General features: G+C 42.6%; 1 protein-coding gene across 4 annotated transcripts in view; it reads right to left on the bottom strand.

The window, feature by feature from the left end:
* Positions 1-20236, bottom strand: part of RPS6KA1 (ribosomal protein S6 kinase A1) — a 160001-nt gene that overhangs the window by 62220 nt on the left and 77545 nt on the right. Inside the window, exon 1 of one of the 4 annotated variants that reach the window (XM_056557421.1) lies at positions 8977-9119. The exons of the other annotated variants lie outside the window; for them this stretch is intronic. Within the exon in view, the coding sequence (XP_056413396.1) occupies positions 8977-9018 (42 nt within the window). The 5' untranslated portion in view covers positions 9019-9119. Of the gene's footprint in view, positions 1-8976; positions 9120-20236 lie in introns of those variants that run through there. 4 annotated transcript variants of the gene reach the window in all.

Below are 20236 nucleotides of genomic sequence, written 5' to 3' on the forward strand. Positions count from 1 at the left end.
TTGTACATTATTTTTATTTAAAGAAAATTGGAAACTTTTATTAGGAAAGGGGCTTATTCACATATATACGCACTTTTTAAAATATTTTAATCACTATTTTTCAGTCTCAATAGGTACTTATGTGTTACTGGGGGGGGGGGGGGGGGGTTCTGCTTCTCCAGTTTATATGGTGCATTTTGTGTCAGAAAATGCTGGAAGTTGCATTTAGTTAGTAGATAACTACAACTCCCAGCATGCCCTGATACAGTCTATGGTTGTGTGGGTGTTGCAGCATGTTGCACTGTATAGTATTACAGTTAAGGTTATTGTGTAACATGCTGGGAGTTGTAGTTTTGGTTTGTGTCAGCTGCAGAGCCATAGGATGTGTCAAGGAATACTGGGAATTACAGTTAGTAACTACAACACCCAGCATGCCCTGATGCAGCCTATAGCTCTGCAGCAGACCCGAACCAAAACTACAACTCCCAGCATGTTGCACTTTATAGTTCTACAGTTTAGGTTATGGTCCAACATGCTGGGAGTTGTAGTTTTGGTTCGGGCGTGTTTGTCTGCATCCGTGGGGCTCTTGGTCGTCGGGTGAGTATGAAGGGGGCAGGATTCTGGGGGTGTAATTTAGTGCGGGTGCCACTAAAAATAAATAAAATTAGATGGCACAACTGCCCTAATGCCCGACGTGACAGTCCGCTCCTATACAAAACATTCATGCATACACATATACACACACCCGCCACTGCCCCCATATACATACATTACATACACACATACACTCACACCATACATATACACACACCATACATACACCTGCCGCTGCCCACCCCACATCATACATTACATACACATCACACTTAGACATTATACACACATCATACATTACATACACATCACACATAGACATCATACACACATTATCCATTACATACACATCACACATAGACATCATACACACATTATCCATTACATACACATCACACATAGACATCATACACACATCATACATTACATACACATCACACATAGACATCATACACACATCATACATTACATACACATCACACAGACATCATACACACATCATACATTACATACACATCACACACACATACACTCACACCATACATATCCACCAGTGTTTCCCAACCAGGGTGCCTCCAGCTGTTGCAAAACTACAACTCCCAGCATGCCCAGGGCTGGAGGCACCCTGGTTGGGAAACACTGATATACACCATACATATGCACACATCATACATACACCTGCCGCTGCCCCCCCCCATCATACATTACATACACACATCACACATACACTCACACCATACATATACAACCACCCTTCCTGCCGCTGCCGTCTGTATTCTCGGTCTCCTCACCTGAGCCGCCATGAGTGGACATCAGAGCTGTAGTCCCGGCCGGTGTGAGGTGAGATTTCCGTCCTCCCTATCACCCCCCCTGCTCTGTGTTTTCCCCGTGCAAACAAGCAACCTCCCCGTGGTGGATTAGGTCCTGTGAAGAAAGAGCAGGGGAGGGGGAGGGATAGAGCTGTGTGTGGGGGATGGAGCTGTGCACGGAGCTGTCAACATCCTCTCTCTCACCCTGCTGTGTCTTCTGAGCTGCGTCCTCCATCCTCCGGGAGGGGAGATAAGGGGGCTCTGCAGTCAGCTGGAGGCCGCCGCCCCCTCCATACACTCTGAGCGCCGGTGTGAGGTACAGACTGCGCCTCACACCGACATTAAAGAAAAATAAGGGGGAAGGAAGTCTGTCTGTCCCTGCTCGCCCGATACAGGGCTTAATCTATAAACAATTCACCTGCCCGAAGCCCAAAACTACTTGTCCCGGGCGTCGGACTATAGGATTTCCACATCCCTGAATGACTGTGATGTTTCGACATCAGTTTCCAAGAAGTTAGCTGCAATATCCTTATCTATCAATTTTGCAAAAACCACACCAAAAACAGAAAAATGTTGCTATCTACATATAGTAAAGCTATCAGATAAGAGACGCCTACTGCTCTAAATTTGGATTTCATCCCTATATGACCATTTCTACTATTGATGGAAATGCACTCATATTCGGCTATGACATCTGGTTTGCTTGAATCTTGGGGGTACAGAGAGTGAGAGCTTTTTTTTTTCTTCACAATCTCTCGGTGACTTTCCAGTCGATTTACCCCTTAAGGACCAAGCCCATTTTGGCCTTAAATTGGGTACTCCGCTGAAAAAACATTTTTTTTTACAATCAACCGGTGCCAAAGTGTTAAACAGATTTGTAAATTACTTCTATTTAAACATCTTAATCTTTTCAGTACTTATCAGCTGCTGTATACTACAGAGGAGGTTCTTTTGGAATTAGTTTTCAGTCTGACCACAGTGCTCTCTGCTGACACCTCTGTCCATGTCAGGAACTGTCCAGAGCAGGAGCAAATCCCCATAGCCAACATCTCCTGCTCTGGACAGTTCCTGACATGGACAGAGGTGTCAGCAGAGAGCACTGTGGTTAGACAGAAAAATTCAAAAAGAAAATAACTTCCTCTGTAGTATACAGTAGCTGATAAGTACTGTAAGGATTAAGATTTTTACTTACATTCAACCTTTGGCACCAGTTGATTTAAAAAAAATATTTCCACCGGAATACCCCTTAAAGGTCCTGGCCAATTTTAGTTTTTGCACTTTCAGTTTTTCCTTCTACAAATCATAACAATTTTGCACCTACAGACCCACATAAGGGCTTTTTTATTGCGTCACCAATTCTTCCTTGTGGCAAAAAACAAAAAAACATTATTTGTGGGGTTAAATAAAAAAGTTTTGGGGGCTTTTATTTTATTACCTTAAAAATATTATAAACTACATGCACCAAAATTAGAATACTTAAAATTGTCCTCTTCTGATCCCTATAACTTTTTTTTTGCCTACAGGGCTATATGAGGGATAATTTTTGGTGCCGTGATCTGTAGTTTTTATCAGTACCATTTTTATTTTGATAGGACTTGATGACTTTTTATTATTTTTTATGGTATATGAAGTGACCAAAAATGCAAAATTTTGGACTTTGGTATATATATATATTTTTTTTTAGGTGTACGCCATCAACTGTACAGTTAACTAACCTTATATTTTAATAGTTCGGACATTTACGCACTAGGCAGTACACCATATGATTATTTTTATTACATTGTTTCATTTATTAAAAAAAAAATGGGAAAAGGGGAGGATTCAAACTTTTATTGAGAAGGGGTTAACGAGTACCTTTCATCAAACCATATTTTCTGAACTAACTCAGATTATCCTCCCCAACTACTCCTAACACCCCTGCTGAGACGCCGGGAGGAGACCAAACTAACTGTCTGACTTGCGCAGGGAACAGAACAGAGCCACCTAGTGGCCGTTTTTTCAATCACATTAAAAACATATAAAGGTTGAGAATTTTAACAGCAAGTAAATAGCAAAGTGTCTTATAATTACATAAGGAACAATATATACTCAAAGTTTAGTTTGGTGACAGGTACTCTTTAACCCCTTAAGGACGCAGACAATTAAATTTTTACGTTTTCATTTTTTCCTCCTCGCCTTCAAAAAATCATAAGTCTTTTATATTTTCATCCACAGACTAGTATGAGGGCTTGTTTTTTGCGCGACCAGTTGTCTGTTGTAATGCCATCACTCACTTTACCATAAAATGTATGGCGCAACCAAAAAAATACTATTGGTGTGGTGAAATTAAAAAGAAAACCACAATTTTGCTAATTTTGGAAGGTTTTGTTTTCTCGCCGTACAATTTACGGTAAAAATGACGTGTGTTCTTTATTCTTTGGGTCAATGCGATTAAAATGATACCCATAATAACATACTTTTCTATTACTGTTGCGCTTAAAAAAAAAAAAAAAAAATCGCTAACTTTTTAACCAAATTAGTATGTTTAAAATCCCCCTATTTTGAAGACCTATAACTTTCAGATTTTTCCATATAAGCGGCGTTATGAGGGCTCATTTTTTGTGCCATGATCTGTACTTTTTAATGATACCATATTTGCTTATATAGAACTTTTAATCCATTTTTTATAAAAAATTTTGGGAATAAAATGTTATAAAAAAAAAAGAATCTGTTTTTATTTTTATTTTTATGTTCACGCCGTTCACCGTATGGTATCATTAACATTTAATTTTAATAGTTCAGATATGTACGGACGTGGCGATACCAAATATTAGAGATGAGCGAACTTACAGTAAATTCGATTTGTCACGAACTTCTCGGCTCGGCAGTTGATGACTTTTCCTGCATAAATTAGTTCAGCTTTCAGGTGCTCCGATGGGCTGGAAAAGGTGGATATAGTCCTAGGAGACTCTTTCCTAGGAATGTATCCACCTTTTCAAGCCCACCGGAGCACCTGAAGGCTGAACTAATTTACGCAGGATAAGTCATCAACTGCCGAGCCGAGAAGTTCGTGACGAATTGAATTTACTGTAAGTTCGCTCATCTCTACCAAATATGTATATAAAATATATATTTTTTTAACACTTTTTGGGGATGAAATAGGGAAAATGGGACAATTTACGTTTTTATTGGGGGAGGGGGGGTTTTCAAATTTTTTTTACTTTATTTTTTTTACTTTTATTTTTACACTTTTATAGTCTCCATATGGGACTATTTATAGCAATCACTCGATTGCTAATACTGTTCAGTGCTATGTATAGGACATAGCACTGATCAGCATTATCGGTCATCTTCTGCTCTGGTCTGCGGGAAGGCAGATCAGAGCAGAAGACGTCGGGAAGGCAGCGGAGGCAGGTGAGGGGACCTCCGACTGCCGTGCTGGATGATTGGATCACCGCGGCAGCGCTGTGGGCGATCCGATCATACATTTTAGTGACCGCGATGCTGCAGATGCCGTGATCTGTATTCATCACGGGATTTGAGGGGTTAATGGCGGACATCCACGGGATTGCGGATGTCCGCCATTATGGGCGGGTCCCTGGCTGTGATCAGCAGCCGGGACCTGCCGCGCATGATCCCGGCATCGCTCCGATGCTCGCGGTTATGCTTAGGACGTAAATGTACGTCCTGGTGCGTTAAGTACCACCTCACCATGACGTACATTTACGGCGCTTGTCGTTAAGGGGTTAATTCACTTTCATTAACTTTCTTTTTCTACCCCATAGGGGGCTATACAATGCAATCTTGCGATTGCATACACTGTTCAATGCTGGCTGTAGCTCAGCAATGATCAGTGTTATCAGTGCTCTGCAGCTCTAGTCTGCTGAGGCTTCCTGGAGCAGTAGGTGACTAATCGGACAGAGAGGAGGCAGGTAAGGGCCCTCCCGCCGTCCACTCAGCTGATTGGGACATCGTCATTTCACAGCGATGGTCCCGATCAGCTCTGCTGAACTATCCGGCACTGTTAACCCAGCATTTAGACACAGCAAGAGTGCAATTGGTGATGCCCGGCATTAATTGTGGGTCCTGGCTGCTCATATCAATTGGGTCCCACTGGGTATGAAGCATGCACAGCTTGTAAGTGCGCTTCAAACACCAGTAACAGGACCAGGGTGTACAGGTACGCCCTCATTCCTTAAGCACCAAAGGCCAAGGATGTACCAGTACGTGAAAGGGGTTGTCCAGGGGAAATAACATTTCACCTATGGACAGAGGCTTGCTATTAAAATAAAAACAGCTTATTCATACCTTCCTGGCTCCCCGCAGGTCCCAGTGTCAGGGCACCCTGTCAGCAAGCCAATTTTTCCTCCTCTTCTCCTGGAGCTGCAGAGTGTAGTGTCTGCCATGATGTAGCTCACAGTGCCGCTCCCCCAATCACTGACTGAAGCAGGACACTGCAGCTGCCAGTGATTGCCCAAGCGGTGCCATGACATGTCTGCAGTGCTGGGAAGAGTAGTACAGGGCACCCTGTCCTGCAGATGGGATGCTCTGACACCGAAGACCTGCAGGGAGCCAGGAAGGTACATATAAGCAGTTTGTTATTTTAATAGCAAGCCTCTACCCATAGATGAAATTTGATTCCCACTGGACAACCACTTTAGAAGGTATGTTCACATGGAAAATCCGTACCAGATAAATCCCTGATCTAGAAAAAAAATTATATTACAGTACCAGCATGTACCAAATGGATGAGATTAAAATACATTGCAGCCACATTTTGTCTAGGTGTTCAGACCCTGATCAAGGAGAAACTCACACAAAGCTCAGTCATGAGCGTCTCTACCCACTCATTCTAGCAAACAGAGAGGTCTAAACACCCAGAAACTGACTAATGAAAAAACCTTTGACATGTCTTTGGGGCATGTCAACATTTTTATTGGGTTATGTACACTTTAAATCTGTTTATTTATCGTACAGAAACACTGCATATTTGTTTCAGATTTTCCCATCAACTTCAAATGGGAAATAAAAATAAAAACACAATAAATCTGCAATTAAATTAATTATTGTAGATTTTTAACCAATTAAAATGTATTTCTTTTTCAGAATCCTTAGCAACATCTACAGCAGTAAAACCGCTGCAGATGTTACACCTGGACATCTAAATGAAAAATCTGCAGTGCAATACAGTGCAACACAGGCTCTATTATATTGTAGAGTAACTTGTGCATTCCTTGAGTATACCTATTTTAGTTGGTTTGGCATGCACGGGTTATCTGTCATCTTAATTTCCATTTCATTTTTGATAGGGCAAATACAGCCTACATTTCCCACAATGCTTCTGGCTTTGCTGAAGCAAAGGGGCAGAGTTTTGTAAAAGTTCTAAATGCATCAAGTAATAGGTTAATGACAATAGAAGTTCTGTCCCCTAAGGGTGGATTCACACTGCCTTAAACTGAATAGTTTCTGCTGCAGTATGCAGTGGCATACTGCAGCAGAAACTATTCAGTTTAAGGGCCCAAATGTAGTAAGCTAGTGACTACTTCCTGCACATATACTTTTATTTTTCTGGACTCAAAAGCACACTACACTATTGGGTCCGCTAAATAAACATATACATGGAGAGAAGTGGCCTAATCATAGCCACTAGCTGACCAAGTTTAGGCCATTAAAGTGTCCCACCTAAGTCTAGGATTCACTGGGAAGGCACTTTCCTGTGTTGACACTGACACAAAGAAGCACTGACAGCAAGAAGTTGTCAGAATGGTGGCAGCGGGTAATTCTGAAAGGTGAGTATAGCTTTTTCTTCTGTTTTTCTTCTTTTCCCTGCCTGAGCAGAATTACATAAAAATAGTCCCTAAAGTATTCCTTTAAAACAGTGTGAACCCAGCCTTACTCACACTATAGACTATCATATGCGATGCAATTTCAGCCGGTCTACTTGTGAGAGGCTACTTGCGTTTTAGCCTTACAAGCTAGACAGCATTGCACAGAGCTGCACACAGAATTTAGAGAAAGCAGTGTGAATCAGGGGAGCTGTATAACTCTGCAGCTAATCACTGTATGGACTAACCTACTATTTCACGTCTCTTCTGATTCTATATAAAAGGCAAAAATTATCTCTATAGCAGAACTCTATGTAAAAAGTGGAGCTGGGTGGGGAGGAGTCCGAGAGCTGCAGAGAGGGAACAGATAGGTGAATGTGTAATCCTGTAGTTTACAGGAAGTCAGGCAAAGGACATACTGACATTCTGTCTATGTAAAATACATTATTCAGCTAAGGGTTCAAGGTGTATGGATGCAACAAGGGAACAGGAATAAAACAAATTACAAGGCCTGGATACTGCTAGCATTATACAGAGAAAAAAAAAAAAAACAACAACCCTGGAGTGCTTCTTTAAAGGAGTACTGCAGCCAGAGTTAACTTATCCCCTTATCCACAGGGTAGGGGATAAGTAGCTGGTCGCGGGGGGGGGGGGTGGTTTAGTCTGCTGGGGTCCCCAGCGGTCTCCTGAACGTGACCCACGCTCAGTCAGGAGCGCGTGTCGTCTACCTCTAGATGGCATGTGTTCCATTCATTTCAATGTAGCGCGTGCTCTCTAGAGGTAGACCACAAGAGCTCCTGACTGAGCATGACTGGGTCCCATTCAGGAGTTTGCAGGGGGCCCCAGCGGTCAGACCCCCACCGATCAGTTACTTATCCCCTATCCTGTGAATAGGGGATGAGTTTATTCTGGCTGCAGTACCCCTTTAAGTACACCTTACACTGACTGGTGCATTAAAGAATCACAAAAGAATGTTTAATGTACTATATTTCACAGCAGAAAACCTACAGCGGATTATGTACGTGTGGACTCACCTTAAGACTGAAAGTTGTAATTCTAAGTGCATATGATAAAGCTATTATATAGCATGCTAAAAGAGTGTTAGCGAGAATTAGACAGCCCAAATGCAAAGAAAGTGCTTCATGGCAAACAGATCAAATCTTGACATGTAAAGGACGTGTCCAGATTCTGTCTGTTTTCCACGAAGCCCTGAAATAAAAGATACCTAAAAATAATTATGGTGAGTGCAGTGGAGACTTTCTTTGCATTTGGACTACCTACTGTTTCTAACTTCTCACCACTGGCTTATGGCCCCACTACTGAGTGTATTTATCTATTGAGATTCTTAGGGTAGGTGCAGACTCCGTGTTTCTCTCTTTCATGAGGAGATTCAATCAAGCTGAACATATGTCCGCTTTGGTAATCTAAAATGATTCACTAAATAAGACAAGTGTTACTTGGTCGGATGTCCCCTTAAACCCTTTCCTGTGTTATACTCAGGGTTCAGACTTGTTAGAACACCATTTACTCTGAAAATAGATTTCAGAAGATAACTGAAAATAGGTTTCAGAAGAACACAAAAATGCACATTATGTATAGCTTTAGTGTTTGGACTGAGCACCTCAAAAGTAATGAATAAGACAAGAATGTTGTAAACCTGCTAACTTCCACTAAACAGGATAGAAAATACAGAAATAATAGAGCAGATATGGTAGGAGCCACCAGAAGTTGCAGTGAAATAAGGATCCTCTTATGCACAAGCAGTATATGTACACGCACACAGTACTTGCCTCTTTCATCTTGGTTTTTGGACGGAATATTTGCTTCAACATTTTCAGAGAAGAGTTACTGTCATCGCTATCCTTCTGTAATGCCACTCAGCTTTGCACTGTACAATGCAGTTTGAAAGGGTATAGTCTTAAGGTGGGTGTTTGTAAATTGTATAAAAAGGATATCCTTCGGCTTAAGAAAATTTTATGGTGAAAAAAAGGGAAATATTGCAATTTCCTCAGCAGAAGCAAAAACCACAAAGACCGGCTGCACAGCTGGGCGTGAGAGCAGGAGGTTGCGTTAGGCATGTACGTAAAAATAAGAGCAGATAAAGGGAAGACAAACTGTGCAAGGAGGAAAAAAGAGAGGCACAAGGCAAAGAAAGCAGAATGTTTAGGGTTTATGGGAAATATTTTCCTGCCAATGATGGGCACACATCTATTATCTGACCTGTGGGCTAATTCCATCTTAGTGCTAAAAGTTGTGAACTCAGGCAAATGCCATTCAGGCAGTCGTGTGCATTCCTACCTGGAGTCTGCTAACTGTCCAAGAGAAAAGGGAAACATGTCTACAGGCCAAATCCTATGAAAAAGGGAAACCTGTGTACAGGCCAAATCCTAGAGAAAAACTATGATGTAGGGCCAAGTCACATGTGAAGACAAATCTAAATACTACACCATGATAAAGATGATGATCTATAAAGAAATCCCAGAGGTTCTAGATGTGATATGGTGGTGTCTCTCTGGTACACATAACCAGTCGTCAGACCCTTTACCTTTTTGCTGCCTGGTGCAAAAATAAAAATAAAATACAACTTTTCCTAACAATATGCACTCAATACCCCATAATGAGAATGTAAATACAGAATATTTGAAATGTTTGCAAGATTATTGAAAAGAAAAAAACTAAACTTATGCATGGACATAAGTATCCAGACCCTTTGCTACGACACTTGATATTTAGCTTTGGCCCCTCCCATTTATCTTGATAATTTCTGAGATTTTTCTATACCTTTATTGGAGTCACCTCTAGACTTAAAAAGACACACCCCTTCCTATAAAAGGTCTTACACAGCTGACAATGCATATCACAGCAAAAACCAAGCCATGAGGTGGAAAGAACTGTCAGTAGAGCTGAGGTAGGATTATGTGGAGCCACCAATCTGGAAAAGGGTACAAAAAGAGCACAGGTGCCTTCATAATTCTTAAATGAAAAGTTTAAAACAACCAGGATTCTTCCTAGAGATGGCTGACCCCATCAAACTACATAATTGGAAGATAAGGACCTTGGTAAGAGAGGTGACCAAGGACCCAATTGTCACTTTGGCTGAGCTCCAAGGATCATGTGTGCAGAAGGTAGAAACATTCAGGTGGTCAATGATAACTGCAGCACTCCACCAATATGGGTTTTATGCAAAGTAGCCAGAAAGAAGCCTCTTCGGCTTCTTTCACACTACCATCTTATCCCTGCTTTTTAACAGTCCTTTTTGTGCTACAAAAGGTCCTGCATAAAAATAACGGACCATAATGGGTGTTAACTGCTGAATCCGTTAAGACCTGTTGGGAGTAGTAGTTCGCCAGCTGCGGGTGTCTGCCGGTGGCTGGGGAGGCTACATTAATGTTTGTACTACTACCCCCATCATCTAACAGACTCTGTACCATGATGGGGGTTGTAGTACAGGGGCTGATGGATTGATCGCATCGGGTCTCACTTTTAAGACCCGATGCAATCAGAAGTTATTAAACAGGGGAGCGGGCGGCATGCTACGCTCCCCTACGCTGTATTTTTACTTCCACTTTTAAATTTCCTCACCAGGAGCCCTGAATGGCCAGCACAGAGGAGCCATTCAGGGCTCCCAGCTGGGTTTTTAAACTTCCTGTGCATAATTTCCATATAATACTATCCCCCCCCCCCAACTTTTGTACAATCATTTTATTCCCATGTGTATATCTAATAAATTATTCTCCTGCTGCCCAGTCATGTTTCGCAGTACAGCGGGTACATGCCAGTCCATTCACAGCTGCTCATCTCCGTACTTGACAGAGATGGGCAGCCGGGAATGGAGGGACCTGTCCCCTTGTGCGCTGATTCATTCATTCACCAACGCAGATTCCCGACATGTCAGTCTATTCCCCACTGCTCATCTATGTCGGGTACGGGGATGAGCAGCGGTGAATGGACTGGCATGTCCCCGATGTACTGTGAAACAGATGACAGGGCAGAAGGAGAATAATTTATTAAATATATACATGGGGGGAATAAAATGATTGTACAAAGGTCAGGGAGAAAAGGATTACATGGAAATTAAGCACAGGAAGTTTAAAAACCCCACTGGGATTTTTAAATTCCCCACCGGGAGCCCTGAATGGCCGGTACAGAGGAGCCATTCATGGCTCCCGGCGGGGGAATTTAAAAACAAAAGTAAAAGTATGCTGTACATCGCAGGGGAGTGGAGCTTGCCGCCCGTTCCCATGTTTAATAACTTCTGATTGCATCGGGTCTCAGAAGTGAGCCCGGTGCGATCAGTCCCTAAGCCCCTGTACTAATACCCCCAACATGGAACATACTGTAGCCTCCCCAGCCACCGGCAGACTCCCGCAGCCAAGGGAACTACTACTCCCATCATGGAAACAAGTCTGTTCCATGATGGGAGTAATAGTAGTCCCTCAGCACTGCAGGAGTCTGCTGTTTTCATGCTCAGAAGGAAAAAAAGCATATTATAAACCGGGTGCAAACAGATGACATTAAAGGCTCATCCGTTTGCCATAGACTTCAATGTTAAAATTTTAATGGCAGTTATTCCACATTATTTTTGACGGGACAAAAATTTATGCATGCACCCTCTTTTGTTCCATCAAAAATAATGGCAGTCATAACGGGCTATAACGGGTGATAACAGATAATCAAAAATCCCATAGACTTGAATGGGATTTTTTTAACGGCCGTTTTTAAGGGTTTCTTTAACTGAACTTTGTACAAGATCTTTTAGCTGGGGCACAGTATAGTGTGAAAGGAGCCTAAGTTAAAAGATACATTAAAGCCTGCCTGAAGTTTTGAGAAAACACTTAAAATGACTCAGACTGTGAGAAACAAGAGTCTCTTGTCTGATAAAACAAAGATTGAACTTTTTGAACAATTCTAAGCATCATGTCCCAAGGAAACCAGGCACTGCTCATCACCTGCCCAATACCATCCATACAGTGGGGGTGTTTTTCCATGGCTGGGACAGGAAGACTGGCCAGGGTTAAGAGAAAGCTGAATCTGGCAAAGTATAGGATTATTCTTAATGAAAACCTGATACAGAGTGCTCTGGACCTTAGACTGGGCCAAAGGTTCACCTTTCAACAAGGCAATATTCCTAAGCCAGGGCTTAACAAATCAGGGCGCAAAGTCACCATGGTGACTAAGAATTTCCTGGTGGCACCCAGCACTTTTCAAAAAGGGTTGTTCATCTTTTAAAAAAAATAAAAATACAGTTTTACCGTTTTGGTGGTTCAGGAGCAGTGGATGTCAGGTGACTGCATTAGGATGCATGCACACCACGTTTTTGCTATACAGTTCCCGCATACGATTTCAAGTTAAAAACCGTACGGAACCGTATAGAAAACTGTATGCATTTACTTAACATTGTAAACTGTATGTCAAACGCATCATCCGATTTAGTCCGTTTTGGGTCTTCTACGGTTTTGTCCATTTTTTCACCCGTACCCAAAATCGTAGTCTACAGTATTAAACCATATAAGTTTTTTTTCTAACATGGGAGTCAATGCGAACCGTACAGAACCGTATGTGCGTACCATTCCATCCTGTTTTCACCATACGATTTTTGACTTTGTACAGTTTTTTTTCTTGGAATTTCAATCAAACAAGTGAAACTTTATTCAAAATGAAGTGAAAAGTTAAAAACGTATATGGTTTTTCTTAAAAACTTATGCAACTGAACATCATTTTTCAAACCGTATACATTTTTTAACCATATACAGGTGGAAATTTGTACACACGTTTTGATACAGTTTAGTCAGGTTTTGAGGAATCCGCTTTTCATCAAAAACCTGATACGGAGACTGTATTGCAAAAACGTGGTGGGCATGCACCCTTAGCCAGCCAATCAGCAGTCTCATGAGTATGGAGCATCACGGCAAGGCTGACTGGATGTGACATCTGTCATCTGACACTGGAGCGCCGACAAAAGGCAAAGGTAAGCAAAAGTTTTTTTTTTCTATTACTGAGACACATGGGAAATATGAGGGGACATTAGCCTGTTCAGGACCTTATGTTCTGGTACTTAAGGACCAAGGGCATACCTGTATGCCCCGATGTCTTAAGCTGGATTGAAGCGAGCGTGGGCACTGCGCTCGCTTCAGAGCAGTGATTGTCAGCTACTATCAGTAGCCAGACACTCCCTGCTAATGACAGAGATCCTACCACTCCCGGCATTTAACCCTTTAGACACACAGGGGGAAATGAGAACAGTAGTTGCTGTAACACACGGGGAAGATGAGGAAACAGTAATGACTAACACAGGGAAAGCTAAGGGGGACACTAATGACTTACTCTGTGGCACATATGGGGGAGATGAGGGGACAGTAATGACTGATCATATAACATCACAGTGCGTGACATCCTGTTACGTGATGTTCAGCATCCTGGCTCCTAATTTTTTTAAGTTTTCTTTTTTGCAGGCTCTTGGCTTTGTGCTTTAGGGCAGGGCTTGACAAATTTAAGACAACACAGGAGTGCTCACGGTCAAACATCTCTGAAGAGACCTGAAAATAGCTGTGCGATGGACCCCATCCAACCTGTCAGAGCCTGAGAGGCACTGCAGAGAAGAACAGCAGAAAATCTTCAAATCCAGGTGTAAACCTTAAGGCATCATCCCCAAAAAGACTGAAGGATTTAATTGCTGCCAAAAGTGCTTCAGTACCGAGTAAAGGGTCGGAATATTTATGTCAATGCAAGATTTTTGTTTTTTCTTTGGAGTAAATTAGCAAAGATTTGTAACACCTTGTTTTTGCTTTGTAATTATGGGGTATTATTCATGATATACACTTAACATTCATAATGACTGGTATATGTTCTGCACTTTGCTCATGTTTTAGTTTCCATATGACAGTAGTTTAAATAAAATAAAATCTGGCCACTAGGCCTAAATTAAAAGGCTGAGACTTCATGATCTGTACAGATTATTTCCCAGTAATACCGTTTTTCACAACACAGACAGTAGTAAACTGAAAGCTGACACTAATGAGATAGATACACACTGCGGGGTGGAATTCATCATTTTATGTAGGCTATATTTTTACTCTAAATTTGTTGCACTTTTCTTGCAACTTTTCACGATTTTCTCACAATTGTGAAAGTATGTCAAAATTAAGTTTTTCTGCACTGGTCATACATTTTATATGTGCACAAAAAAGTCAAAGCCCTCACTTTGTCTCTTATCTACACCAGTTCAGACGTGTCTTACAAAACTGGCTGTGGACAGCATTAGTAAAAAAAAAAAAAAAAAGTCACACAAATTGTCACAACCGGTTAAAAAGTTGCAGAGGAGGACCCATACAAAGTGCTGTACTGAAGAGAAATTTCAATAAAAAGTGTACCAGCACCATATTTATCGCATGCCATGCAACCAATCAATAAATTTGTCGCACATACACATTACCACTGAACAAATTAAAGGTGTAGAAAATGTGTTCACCTACAACATTCTTGATATATTCCCCACTATAATTTTTGCCTCCCCCCCCCCCCCCCCCTCACTGTGGAAAGGTTGCAATTCATGTAAATGGGACAGGTCCTGTCAATTGTCATCTATGTCCATGAGTTTGACATTAAAGCGCAACTGTCATGGATATTGTACCCCCAGACTAATAACATGATAGTATAGATGATGATACGTGTAATGCAGCTGAACATTTAGCTGCTGTTTATCACTCTTTATCAGCAGGAAAATTGTTTTATCATGCAGTCAGCAACAGACGGATAGGCGTGGCCGGGGATCGTAATGCCCCACCTCCGCCACGCCTATCCCCTGTAAGTGAGCGCTGGACCACTGTGTGATTGACACACAGGTCCCCCCCCAGATGTCCGTGATGTGCGGTCCGGTGTGACTCCACTGAGCCTATACATATAATGTGCACCTTTATGTTATATGAAATACAGTAGCCTCTTCTTTCTTCTCATGGTGCCGGAGGCGCGCTGCTTCTGCTTTCACTACAGGCAGAGAGCTGGCCCCCTGCCTCTAGCACTGCACAGGCGCACTGAGCTGGCGGCAGACAACGGGTGAGAGCTCACTGCCTATAGTGAAAGCAGAAGCAGCGCGTCTCCGGCACCATGAGAAGAAAGAAGAGGAGTACGGGCACTGTATTTCATATAACATAAAGGTGCACATTATATGTATAGGCTCAGCGGAGTCACACCGGCCCACACATCATGGACATCGGGGGGTGGGCACCTGTGTATCAATCACACAGTGGTCCAGCGCTCACTTACAGGGGATAGGTGTGGCGGAGGTGGGGCATTACGATCCCCAGCCACGCCTATCCGACTGTTGCTGACCGCACGATAAAACTATTTTCCTGCTGATAAAGAGTGATGAACAGCAGCCAAAAGTATAGCTGCATTAGAAGTGTCATCTTCTATACTATCATGTTATTAGTCTGGGGGGTATAATTTCCATGACAGTTGCGCTTTAAAGCATATCACTAAATGCTGATAAAAGCAACTTAGGCAAGATGGCAGCCCCAATAATAAAAAAAATTATTCAAAAATAGAAACTGCATGGCATTGCCCAACACAGCTTATAATTGCCACCATCCGCACCCCATTTTGTTAAAAAGTTACCTGCCATCTGGATGAGGAACAGGGAAAATAAAAATGCAAGAAAGAGAGCAAGCCTGGTCCCCATTAATCAGAGGTTTAAAGGGGTCACAGCACTCATGCTCAACATTATTGTACTACTGTTATTCCTTGCACCACCCACCACTGAAAATATAGTAATGAAGAAGAATGAGGCCTTCTTACATTTTTAGGAAGGCTTGTGAAAAATGCAAAAAGCTATCTGATTGGTTGCTATGGGCAACTGGACAACTTTTCCTCTGCACAGGTCCCTGTCTGATCATAGAAGCGGATTGCTGCTATGAGCAGGACACGGCCACAGCATGAGGCACACTCTAGTGACAGTCAGTAGCGCATCTGAAGTGTCAAATATGCTGCGGATGTGCAATGTGTGACCCTACCCTAAGGAAGAGCGGGTTTCCATTTAGGAAGTTAATCAGAGTTGGCAGCGGCTACTGTTATATTTATACATTACAGGCACAGGCCTCCGAGAACTGTTTAAGGATTTAGCCACATTTGGTATTTATTAATTTTTTTAGCAACCTAAAAACTGAAAACAAATTATCTGTCCATGATTTATACAAAACAAAAAAATGCCTGCCACTAATCTCTCCTGTTTCATATCTACAGTCATGGCCGTAAAAGTTGGCACCCCTGAAATTTTTCTAGATAATGAAGTATTTCTCACAGAAAAAGGATTGCAGTAACACATATTTTGCTATACACATGTTTATTCCCTTTGTGTGTATTGGAACTAAACCAAAAAAGGGAGGGATAAAAAAGCAAATTGGACATAATGTCACACCAAACTCCAAAAATGGGCTGAACAAAATTATTGGCACCCTTAACTTAATATTTGGTTGCACACCCTTTGGAAAAAATAACTGAAATCAGTCACTTCCTATAATCATCAATAAGCTTCTTACACCTCTCAGCCGGAATGTTGGACCACTCTTCCTTTGCAAACTGCTCCAGGTCTCTCTTATTGGAAGAGTGCCTTTTCCTAACAGCAATTTTAATATCTCTCCAATCTCTCACACGTGTTCTATAGGATTTAGATCTGGACTCATTGCTGGCCACTTCAGAACTTTCCAGCACTTTGTTGCCATCCATTTCTGGGTGCTTTTTGATTTATGTTTGGGGTCCTTGTCCTGCTGGAAGACCTAAAATCTCAGACGCAAACCCAGCTTTCTGACACTGGACTGTACAGTGCGACCCAAAATCCATTGGTAATCCTCAGATTTCATGATGCCTTGCACATATTCAAGGCACCCAGTGCCAGAGGCAGCAAAACAACCGCAAAACGTAATTGAACCTCCACCATATTTCACTGTAGGTACTGTGTTATTTACTTTGCAGGTCTCATTCCATTTTCGGTAAACAGAAGAATGATTTGCTTTACCAAAAAGCTCTATCTTGGTCTCATCTGTCCACAAGACATTTTCCCAGAAGGATTTAGGCTTACTCAAGTTCATTTTGGCAAAATGTAGTCTTGGGGTCCTCCTGGGTCTCCTGCCATAGCGTTTCATTTCATTTAAATGTCGACGGATAGTTTGCGCCAGGGCTGCACAATATAGGGAAAATGTGTGATTGCGATTATGGGCCTAAATATTGCGATGCAATGTAATAAATAAATGGTGAAATTCCGCCATTTCATGTCCAATCTCCTCCATTTTACACCCATTTTATGCCCACTGCCCATTTCACATCTCAACCCTGTCACATTCTCCCCTCATGGTCACATCTTCTCCCATCACATTCTCCCCCCATATCACACCTCACCTCGCCTTGTCACATCCCCCCCCTCCGTCACATTATCGCCCCCATCACATTATCCCCCCCCCTCCTCCCCCCGTCACATTCTCCACCCGGTAGGTAGCTTTTTGTACTGCAGCAAATACACAGGGTTTCCCGGGCGTTTTTCAACTCTCCCACCGGATCTGGGAAACCCAATGTGGTTGCAGCTGAAAAAGACCTTTCCCCATCAGCCAGTCACTGGCATGACACGTGACACCGCTGCGGCCAGTGATTGTCTGAAAAGGGAAAGGTCCTACTGCTTGTATGGTAAAGAGGAGACATCGGACCGCACGGAGGGAAATGGCTTCTGCAGGGACAGAAGGTTATTTATTTATTTATTTATTTTTTCCTCCCTGCGCCCTTTTACTTAGCTCAGTGTTTTTCTACCAGGGTGCCTCCAGCTGTTGTGAAACTACTACTCCCAGCATGCACGGACACCCTTTGCCTGGAGGCAGCCTGGTTGGGAAAACACTGACTTAGTATTTAAATTTGTTTTTACCAGCTCTGGCCGGCCCCTGTGCAGCAGCACGTGAGCCGGACCGAGCAGATAATCGCAAGTTTTGCCGGGGGGCCGTATTGGCAAAAAGCAAAAATGCTTCAAATTGCTTTCGCGATATATCGCGCAGCCCTAGTTTGTGCTGACACTGATTCTCCCTGAGCCTACAGGACAGCTTGAATATCTTTGGAACTTGTTTGGGGCTGCTTATCAACCATCTGGACTATCCTGCGTTGACACCTTTCATAAATTTTTCTTTTCCGTCCATGCCCAGGAATATTAGCTACAGTGCCATGGGTTGCAAACTTCTCTAGATCTCTGGAGATGGACTTAACCTTGAGATTGTTGATATTTTTCCACAATTTTGGTTCTCAAGTCCTCAGACAGTTCTAGTCTCCTCTTTCTGTTGTCCATGCTTAGTGTTGCACACACAGACACACAATGAAAAGACTAAGTGAACATCTCTCCTTTTTATCTGCTTTCAGGTGTGCTCACACTTGCTACTTGCCCCAGGTGAGTTTAAAGGAGCATCACAAGCTTGAAACAAACTTTTTTTTTCCACAATTTTGAAAGAGTGGCAATAATTTTATCCAGACCATTTTTGGAGTTTGGTGTGTTCAATTTGTTTTTTTTTCCCTCCTTTTGTGGTTTAGTTCCAACACACACAAAGTGAATAAATGTGTATAGCAAAACATGTTTTACTGCCACATCCTTTTCTGTGAGAAATACTTCATTTTCTAGAAAAATTTCAGGGGTGCCAACATTTACGGCCATGACTGTATGTCAATGAGTTTAAAAAAAAAATAAGCTTCACTTTACCCTATAAGAGCTCATATTGCAAGATGGCAGCGTGTTTCCCGTGGAGAGTTTGAATGGGGTAAGGCTCTCCGTGAAAGATTTTCGGCAGCTGACTTTCTGCTGCAGAAAAATCTGCCATAGACCCTATTGAAGTCAATGGGGTCTTTGGCAGATTTTCCTCAACAGAAAGGGTCCATAGGGTGTATTCACATGTACAGAATCATGCACATTTTGAAACTGCAAATCTGAGGCTGTGTTCAGTCAATTGGTTTTCTTTCAAATCTGCAGCTTCAAGTCATCAGCATAAAAAATGCACAGGATACTGTACGTGTAAATACATCCTCATGCCTTACTTTTCATGATGCTGTCTAAATGTACAATGCTCAAAAAAATTAAGGGAACATTAAGGTAACACATCCTAGATATGAATGAATGAACTAATTGTATGAAATACTTTCGTCTTTACATAGTTGCATGTGCTGACAACAAAATCACACAAAAATTATCAATGGAAATCAAATTTATCAACCCATGGAGGTCTGGATATGGAGTCACACTCAAAATCAATGTGGAAAACCACACTACAGGCTGGTCCAACTTTGATGTAAAGTCCTTAAAACAAGTCAAAATGAGGCTCAGTAGAGTGTGTGTGATCTCCACGTGCCCGTATGACCTCCCTATAACGCCTGGGCATGCACCTCCTGAGGGATGTCCTCCCAGACCTGGACTAAAGCATCCGCCAACTCCTGGACAGTCTGTGGTGTAACGTGGCGTTGGTGGATGGAGCGAGACATGATATTCCAGATGTGCTCAGTGGGATTCAGGTCTGGGAAACGGGCGGGCCAATCCATAGCATCAATGCCTTCCTATTGCAGGAACTGCTGACACACTCCAGCCACATGAGGTCTAGCATTGTCTTGCATTAGGAGGAACCCAGGGCTGACCGCTCCAGCATATGGTCTCACAAGGGGTCTGAGGATCTCATCTCGGTACCTAATGGCAGTCAGGCTACCTCTGGCAAGCACATGGAGGGTTGTGCGGCCCCCCAAAGAAATGCCACCCCACACCATTACTGACCTACCGCCAAACCGGTCATGTTGGAGGATGTTGCAGGCAGCAGAACGTTCTCCACGGCATCTCCAGACTCTGTCATGTCTGTCACATGTGCTCAGTGTGAACCTACTTTCACCTGTGAAGAGCACAGGGAGCCAGTGGCGAATTTGCCAATCTTGGTGTTCTCTGGCAAATGCCAAACGTCCTGCACGGTGTTGGGCTGTAAGCACAACCCCCACCTGTGGACGTTGGGCCCTCATACCACCCTCATGGAGTCTGTTTCTGACAGTTTGAGTGGA

The sequence above is a fragment of the Hyla sarda genome, chromosome 2 (genome assembly GCF_029499605.1).
Source record: "Hyla sarda isolate aHylSar1 chromosome 2, aHylSar1.hap1, whole genome shotgun sequence".
Classification (NCBI taxonomy): domain Eukaryota; kingdom Metazoa; phylum Chordata; class Amphibia; order Anura; family Hylidae; genus Hyla; species Hyla sarda.